Source organism: Gavialis gangeticus, unplaced genomic scaffold (assembly GCF_001723915.1).
Source record: "Gavialis gangeticus isolate Ggan-Ray unplaced genomic scaffold, GavGan_comp1, whole genome shotgun sequence".
NCBI lineage: Eukaryota > Metazoa > Chordata > Crocodylia > Gavialidae > Gavialis > Gavialis gangeticus.
In genome coordinates this window covers 841,964-850,773 of record NW_017728983.1, presented here as the reverse complement: position 1 = coordinate 850,773, position 8,810 = coordinate 841,964, and the positions used below count along the sequence as shown (strand labels likewise).

The following is an 8,810-nucleotide window of genomic DNA, read 5'->3' as shown; positions in this document are numbered from 1 at the left end:
CCCCAAGCACTACCAGGAGTGACTAGAAATAACGGTCACAAGCTGGCAGAGGGTAGATTCAGACTAGACATCGGGAGGCGCTACTTCACTGTCAGGGCGGCTAGGATCTGGAACCAACTTCCAAGCGAAGTGGTGCTGGCTCCTATCCTGGGGGTCTTTAAGAGGAGGCTTGACAATCACCTTGCTGGGGCCGTTTGACCCCAGTACTCTTTCATGCCGTGGCAGGGGGTCGGACTTGGTGATCTGCTCAGGTCCCTTCCGCCCCTACCAACTAGGAAACTAGGAAACTATGCAACTCTGTCTGGGCCACATCCTGTCTGTCTGGGAACAGGGCTCTGGCTGCATACTCGCAATCCCCATGCCCCAACTCAGCCATTACTCAGTCCCCAGGGGTAGGACCGGAGGATTTGGCCCACATTACCTTCCTGAGTCAGAGTGTTGTTAACAGTGGAGGGCCAAAGTCTCTGCTTCACAGATTTAATGCAGAGTGTGGCAGAAGTACAGGGTCCAGCTGGTACTTGGTGGCAGCTCCCTGATTTCCAACCTGGTCTCCAACCCAGGGTGCAGGTCAGAGCAGCTAGGGGTGCCCATGCTGTCTCTGGCACTTCCTGCTGTGCTGGTAGCCACAGGGAAGAGGTCCAATGACACCAAAGCCATGTGTGCTGGGGCCTCAGCTTTCTGTGCTACTGGAGAGGAGCAAAGCAGGCTGAGAACTTGCCTGAGTGTCTGTGCCATGAGCCAGGACATAGGAGGCACTTGGCTTTCAGCTGTCACCTAGGCACTTGGCTGTCTCAGGACGATGGGTTTCATTTGGTGTCAGCGCAGTGCTCCCAAGATCAGCAGTGGGCACAGGCTGGGGTCCCCATAGGGAGTTTTTCTCCAGCCCTGCAGCTCTAACCTGGAGCCCAGTCCCTTTCAGAGAGCCTCTGGCTTGACAGGACTGGGCTCCAATGCAGCACCAAGCAGTGGAGGTGCCCGTCCTGTGTCCCATCAGGGGCTGGTTCCCCAGGACCAACTCAGAAGAGACCAGGGGGCAGTGAGCTGGGCTGTGCTGGAGCCATGCCCAGGCTCAGGAGCCATCAGCCCCTGGGAGGCTGAAGGGAGCTTTGTGCACTGCAGGTGGAGTTCCAGATCTATCAGCCGCCCTTCTTCACTGCAGACAGGAAGGACAAAGCTGCCTGTGACCCTCTGGGACAGTGAGTGTCAGATCTGCTTGCCGCCTCCTCTTCAGTCCCTCCCCTCACTTCACCACTCCCTCTGGGTCCCCCTCTGCCACCCCATGCTCTGTTTTCCAGCTCTGTGGAGTCTCTGCTGAAGATCAGCTTCAACACAATGGATGGACTGGTCAACCGGCAGAGCTTCCATGGCACCTACGACATCCAGGAGGGGTTGCCACTGTGAGTGGGCTGGGCGGGGTGGGGAGTGAGGGTGCTTCACAAGCAAAGGTCTCCAGAGCAAAGCCCGCCTGGCTCATTGCTGCTCTATGCTTCAGTTTCACTGCTCCCCTGGGGAGAGGCGGGGAGGGGAAGCCATACCCGTCACAGCCCAGTGTGACCCCTGGAATCCCACAATGCAGTGCACTGCCCAGCTGCGCTCCCTTTGTGTCCCTGAGCCTGGCTGTTGTCACAGTCCTGGCAGGCTCCCAACTTGGCCCTTGCTGAGGCAGGAGTCCTTGCCCCTGAGCAAAGTTGCAGGTTCCTTTGGAGAATAACAGGAAAATGAGGAAGTTCCTGTGCTGGAAATGAGGCCTTTGCTCCCCACAGGGAGAATTGTACCCCAAAGCACCTGCTCTCTAGTCAGCCAAGGCCCCGCAGCCGGTCACAGCATGGAGGGCTGAGGCTGGTTGGCTCTGGTGGCCGGATTAGGTTTCCTGGAAAACTCAGCATTGGCTGTTTGCCATGCAAAAGTTGCCTCTCAGTGACAGATGTGGGGCAGGCACTTGGTGGTGGCTTTTCATTGCCTGCACAAACTCAGAGCAAAGTGGGGGTGGTATGTGCCACAGCTGGGACTGAGTTCACTGACTGGCACAATGAGGGGTGAAAGGATTCAGAACAGACAGCAGTCGGGTCTTCTCAGGCTAAGCCAGCTGAGCAGGCCCAAAGAGCACCAGGGGACAGGGCACAGCTACACCACTCTCCTGAGGAACAAACAGGGGGTTGCGGAAGCAGACACTGAACACCTCCTCTTTCTCCTGTACTGTTCTCCTTCTGCTCCTCACAGCCAATATAGCTCAGGGTAGTCTTTCCGCTTCTACTGCCTTATAGGGACTGCACCAGTCAGGAGGGAAGGAGAGGAAAAAATAACCCTCCCTAGAAAAAGCAGTGTTATCCACTATTGCAATCTGCTTGGTGCAGGGCAGACTTGTTATCCAATGTGCTTGGGAGTTTTTGCTCTCCTTAAGTTTTCTGAATGGCTGAGTCCATCTCGGGGCAGGCTCTGGCTACCCAGTTCAGAGCTAAATTCTGTGGCAGGTTTGTCTGTGTAAGCATACTCTAGAAAATTAATTTGAATGAATTCTTAAAGGAGACTAGGTAAACTGCATTAAATTTCTTCATGGACTCTCTTTGGGATTAAAGAGGCCTTAATATAAGTCAATTTATTTCATTTCCAAGATGAGCAGAATGAAAGCAGCTTTAATTGTAACTAAGACCATCACACAGGGGGTTAATCCAGTTTAACTAGTTTGGATCACGTCTTTAGTTAATTCTTATTGATTTTCTTGAATGCTTTTGTGTAGGCAAGACTCAGTGCTGGGTTATGGAGCACTGAATGAAAATGGTGTTACTACACTGGACTCTTTTTTTCCCCTTGAGTTAATGTATTGCCAGTGAATTGGGGGTGGTTGATACGTTTGAAAAGGCCAGACTGGACATTACCCATGTTGTGAAGCAGGAATGATGGGGCTGTTCACACCAGCCTTTACAAACATGAACTCCTGGGAAATCACTGGTTATCCTTTAATGTGGGGTCAAAAAATCCAGTTTAAACAACCCCATGAATATCACAGCTGATTTGACACTTGGAAATATTTCTGCCTAGTGCCCACTTTCACTTTGTGACCTTCTCTGTGTGAAAACAGAACTTCTCTTGGGCCTGGGGCTGTGTTTGATATTGTGGAAAATACCCCAACTGCTCCTAATGTGACCGACTTTGTGTCACTGTGCCCTAGAAAACTCAGCACCAAGAAAGAAAATGCTGCTGCAGAGTTTTCCATGGGGAAATGGGTTATAACATAAATATTAATGAGAGACGCAGTTAGCCATGTTAATCTGAAGTCAGACACAAGACAGGGTAAATTTTGTATCTTATGTGGTGGAACAGGAGGGGGTACTCCTATGTTGAGCCACCCACCTTACTGTGGCCGACCAAGAACCATGCTTCAAGTGGCTCCCCTGGGTTGCCTATGTCCAGCCATCCCCCTTCCTGGAGCACACCCACAAGCCTTGGGTAACCACTGCCAGCACCCAGGGTCTGGTCTTTGTTGGAGCTCTGTGTCCCCCAGGATACACAGACCTTGTGAACCTTGAGGCTGCTTAACCCTCTGTGAGATTTTGGGGTGCTTCCTTTAGCCTGAAGCATTCACAAGCTGCCCTGTATACAGGAGGAGTGGTCCCTCAAGGCTGATCCTTCCCTCTTAAGCACACACTGCAAGGGGTGCTTAGATAGATTAGTTGATTTAAAGAGGGTTGGGGTGGGGAAGGAATATAAACCACAGATTATTGAATGGGGAACTACCTTGAGCAAATCAGTATGGGCTTGTTTAGCCCTTTTGATACACATCTAGAACACTCAATCCTAAATTACTAGCTAGGTTTCCGGTAGGATGCTCACAATTCCATCCAGAGACTCTGGAGGCCACATGGCTCGCGCCTGTGCCCCCAGAACAAGTCTGCCCCTTCTTCAGGAAGAAGGGACCTTATATATACTTGTTGTGACCTCATCATTAAGTTCCAACCAGCAGCAGACCCATTGGCTGCTGACCAGTGCTTCCAAAAGACATCAACTTCCCAGGTGAGAAGACTAGTCACATGACCTGCAGTGGCGGGACCTCTTAAACAAAGAGAGAGCTCCCCACTCCCTATGGAATTAACAGCCCTGTTACTTAGGAGACCAGGTGAATTCAGGAGCTAGAGTTTGTAACCAGGGAGGGAGGGTTTGGGCTGAGGCCCTACAGCAGTGAGATTTTGGGCAGAGAGGTTGATTTCTCCACACTTTATAGACTAACTAAATCAGAGCTGTTGACTCCTTTATTGACAGAGTAGAAAACAAGAGAAAAAATGCTGTCTGATGTGGCGGAAGTATTTCCACCTGCTAACACACAGCCTGTTGCTCAGGACACCACCACTCTGAACCCTTGTCTAGAAAGCACCATGTCATATACTTTCCAACTGGAAAAAGTTGTAAAGTTTTATTAGTTGATTTTCCAGGAGTTGTTTCGAGCAATTGTTCTTTGCTTCCTGGAATCTTAAGAGGTTCCAAGAAGCTAAAAAAAGGAGTGGAAACAACATGCATCTTTGTACCAAACTATTCTCAGCATCTTTGGCGCTAGGCAATGTATGCATGTAGTGCTTGGGAAATGTGCTGATGGGGTTGAGGGAAAAAGTTCTGGGTCATATGACAAGGCGGGAGAGCCAGCAGATGGATCTCAACACCTCTCTCTGGCTTCTGTGCTAGGAATCCCATGGGAAGGACAGGACTACGAGGCCGAGGGAGCCTGTGCTACTTTGGGCCCAATCATGCAATGCACCCTGTTGTGACTCGGTGAGTGAAATGGAGGCTTGCACATCCGGGCATCATTCTTCAAGTGAGTTGAATGGAGCAGCACCCTCCCCCAGTGAGGCAGGAAAATCAGCACCCTAACTCACTGGGCAGAAGCCGGTTATATACGGCAGGGAAGGCAGTGTGTCAGGGGTTTCTGACCCTGGTGCCCTCGTGTAGCAATTTTATCTGGCCCATTTAAAGATCCAGAGTCTGGTGCTGCTTTTATGTCAACTTTACAATGAGGCGAGGGAGGAGCTAGCCAGGATAATAAATCCCCACTTGTCCTTGTAATTTTTGCCCTGCAAATGCATCTTCAAAGCACTTTACAGTCATTACCTCTCGCCATGCTCTAATAGGATAAGTATCACATCCCATTCTATAGATGGGGAAAGAGGGATGTAGGGACATGAAGGGATTTGTTGAAGACTACAGCGAGTCAGGGGCTGAGGAAAGTTTTGTGCTCAGGTGTCCCTGCTGCTAGCTAGTCCGTGCTCAGATATAGGGACCAGGCTTAACTCCTTAGTATGGGCAGCTTGTTTTGTCTTTGCCGCCCTGAAGGCTGACCCTGGAAACCATCTTACCTTCCGTCATAGGCAAGAGAGAAAGCTGGAAGTGTGAGACCTCTGCAGGGACAATCCCAGAGAGGGGAGGTGGGGTGCTGATAGCGGGTGGGTCTCTGAACTCTCTTTATCCTCTGGCTTTCCCTGATGGGTGGCGGAGGTGATGGAGTAGGGTCCTAGCGTGGTGCAATGCATCTCTCTCTCACAGCTGGAGAAGGAACACAGATGGGCTGATTTACAGGAAGAATTTGAAGAAAATGTTGGAAGTCCTTGTTGTCCTGTTTCCCTTGTCAGACCACTGGGCTCTGCTTGGGGTAAGAGTCAATGAGACAACCAGCTGGACGGGGACAAAACAATGTGCTGTCCACCTTCCTCCCCACCTGGCTGGGATCCTGAGGGGTAGGGTCTGACAGTCCTTTTTCCTTTTATCTGTACTAGTTTACCACAACTTCTACCCTTGTTCATGGTGCCTAGTCTTTTTGAAAGCCTTGGCAAGCCAATGGCCTTAGTAAATTGTGAGGGCAGTAAGTTCCAAAGGTTCATGAGCTTACAGGCAGGGACATGATTTCATGCATGTTTTCACTCTGTGGGACAGTGCATGCTCACTCTCCAGACCAGTGCCACACCTGGTTTGGTAACATCTACTGTCCTTACAGTGGTCATGAGGTTTGTTCCCATGCTAGGGTCAGGGAGGAGTCCCAGCTGATATGGCCCAGTTTTTACAACTTGGTCTTGTACAGGGGTCACTGGAGCCAGGCGAGTCACTGCCACTGAAGCTGAAGCACGTGCTGAGACGGGAGTTCTGGACCCAGTTCCAGAACCTGCTGAACCAGGGCACCGAGGTATGTGGGTTGCTTCCACGGGGCATGGAGCCTGGGTGCTCCTGTAGGGTTGGTGTCAAGGGGTTGTGACTACAGCATCTGTAGACATACCTGGCACATGGTGGCACACACCAATGACTTGATGACATCTCTGGAGCCCCCACTAGACTCGGGTGGCACAGACCTAGACCACTGTACCATGACTGCTGTTGTGCCCTGTGTTAGTGCTGGCCAGTGCTGCAGTCACACCTCTCACTGCAGGGTAGACCCAGCCTAAGATGGAGGTGTCAAACATATAGCCCGCCGACTGCATCCAGTCCACAGAGCTGTGTCATCTGGGCTGTGGGGCTTCCAGAAAGGCCAGGAGTTTGAGGGCAGGTTGGGTTGGGGCAAGGCTCACTGCCAAAATGCAGGGTATGGAGCTCCAATGGGGGAAACCCATTGATTCTCCTGCAGCCCCCTCAAAGGCACAGATACTCTACCATGGAATTAGCATTCTTGGGCAGCACTCAAGGAAGACCACAGTCTTCAGACAGGGTCAGAGATAGGGAAGTTGGGGCCTGCAGTTACCTTTGCCTTGGCAGCCACTCATGAGCCATGTAGGTCTGAGAAGGTTTATCCCTATCAGAATGACATATGGCTCTGGGTGCTGCTGTCCTGTATTATGCTCTGGAAGTGAATCCAGCTAACCTCAGGCCTGACCTCAAGCCCAGAGCAGCCAGTGGGCAGGCTCCTACGACTCCAGCAGGCTCTGGATCTCTCAGTCCTTTTTCCAGCCATGCAGCTGTCAGGCAGCTCCGTCCTGCTAGCCCATTCACAGCTGCAGGAGCCATATTTGCTCCCTAAGAGGGTCAAGCCTTACAAAGAGGTGACCAGGGAGCAGAAGCCACGTGACAGCTGACACCCTCCTAAGTCAGGGAAACCTCTCTCCTGCCTTGAGGGGCCCTTCCCAGCTGTCCTCTCTCCCTTTACAGATATACAAGGGCTACATTGATGACCCTAGGAACACGGACAATGCCTGGATTGAGACCGTTGCTGTCAATGTGCACTTTGAAGATAAGAACGACATAGAGATGAAGCGGATGAACTCGGTAAAAACTCTTGCTTTCTGGCTTCCAGGTGAAAGGGCCTCACTCCCAGCACAGTTCAGAGAAGGAGACTCATTGAAGACTGTAGCCTGGGCCCAGCGGAGACAGTGAAACCTCAGAGTTCAGTGCATGACCTAGCTGTCCCCAGTCTGTGTTAATATAGCCACGATCCCTGCCCCGCCACCTTGTGGTCTCAGAATGGTGGTGAGGTCCACTCTGGTTTTCTCTCTCTCTGTGGGTCGAGGGGGAACCCAACTATGAGGGGAACCAGCCGGGAGAATAGGCAGGTATGAGAGGTCTCTTGGCTGGGGTTTCTAAGGCTATTAAATGCCACATGGGTGCCTCCAGTCTGCCTTGTGGTAGGGCAGCTGCCCCTTGGGGAAGGATGGCCACTACAGTTGATTATGGAAATGTAGAGCCAGGGTTTTATCCAACAGCCCCCAGTAGCTGCGGTGCCCTAAAATCCCATGGTGGATGGTGTTGGGAGTGATGGGTAATAGGGATCCGGAGAAAGCATCTCGTCCATATCTGAGCTGTCCCATGCCATGCTCTACTGTTTTCCCTTTGCAGTTTCTCCAGGGGCTGGACCCAGAGGTCTGCATCCGCTGGCAAGTGGTGGATAAGAGGATCCCCCTGTACGCGAACCACAAGGAACTCCTGCAGAAGGCATCTGCCCTCCTGGGTGCCTATTACTGACGTAATTGCCACTGCCATCAGGGACAGTTTTCTGGATCCAGGAGATGAGCTACTCTTGTCTCAGTCTCCAGGTTGGGCCTTCCAGCTTGTCACTTGGCCTGACCCTCCAGGCGCAGTGAGACGGTGGGTAACGTGTGGTTCTACATGACTCTTGCTTAATTACCTGGCAAGAGAGACTGTCCTCCAGGCCAAACTTCCTCACACCGCTCTGCTGAGGCACAACAAACCTGGCCAGTAACTTCCCCTGCTTTCCCAGGCTTGGTGCTTTCCTGAGTAGAAACATATGCTTTGGCTAAGTGGCTTTGTTTTGTGCTCCAAAACATTCATTCATTTGCCTTTTGAGAGGTGGGCCAGGTTCTCCACCCAAGCCTCTCGAGATAACAAGCCAATGTCTTGACTCACAGTGGGCACGTCTACATGTGCAGTTAATGCGACTGAATAAACTCCAGTGCAATCTGAGCTGGACTAAAGTAATCTGGATGTCACCATCTACATGTGTTTAAGCACAGTAATTTATTCCGCCATCATACGTGTCTGATGGGACTATCTGACGGCACAGTAAATTAGTCTACATGGGCCTAATTGCTGCGCGCGTGTCAATGGTGATGGTTTATTGTGTAGCAAATTAGTCTACTGTGTACTAAAGCATACATATAGATGTATTCAGTGTTAGGCAGGGTCCCTGGTTTCTATTACCTCCTCTATCACAGACATTTTAAGTAAAGGTGGGAGCAAGGCTTCTAAATGCCTTTAGAGATTTGGGCCTTGGTCTCTCTGGGCCTCAGTTTCTCCTCTGCAAAACTTGGGTAAGTCTTGTAAACTCCCTGGGGCAGAGACAGCCTCTCATCATTTGTTTGCACAGCACCTAGCAGGGCCTTCATATC

General features: G+C 51.3%; 1 protein-coding gene across 2 annotated transcripts in view; it reads left to right on the top strand.

Moving 5' to 3' along the window:
• The window catches only part of TRPM2 (transient receptor potential cation channel subfamily M member 2), a 61,127-nt gene extending 52,720 nt beyond the window's left edge, over window positions 1-8,407 (top strand). The window contains exons 27-33 of one of the 2 annotated variants that reach the window (XM_019512730.1): window positions 1,120-1,196; window positions 1,296-1,397; window positions 4,675-4,761; window positions 5,530-5,635; window positions 6,062-6,163; window positions 7,117-7,233; window positions 7,801-8,407. In XM_019512730.1, coding sequence (XP_019368275.1) covers window positions 1,120-1,196; window positions 1,296-1,397; window positions 4,675-4,761; window positions 5,530-5,635; window positions 6,062-6,163; window positions 7,117-7,233; window positions 7,801-7,926 — 717 coding nt within the window. In that variant the 3' untranslated portion in view covers window positions 7,927-8,407. Of the gene's footprint in view, window positions 1-1,119; window positions 1,197-1,295; window positions 1,398-4,674; window positions 4,762-5,529; window positions 5,636-5,977; window positions 6,164-7,116; window positions 7,234-7,800 lie in introns of those variants that run through there. The other variant, XM_019512737.1, reaches the window with a different exon arrangement.
• The last annotated feature ends 403 nt before the right edge of the window (window positions 8,408-8,810 follow it).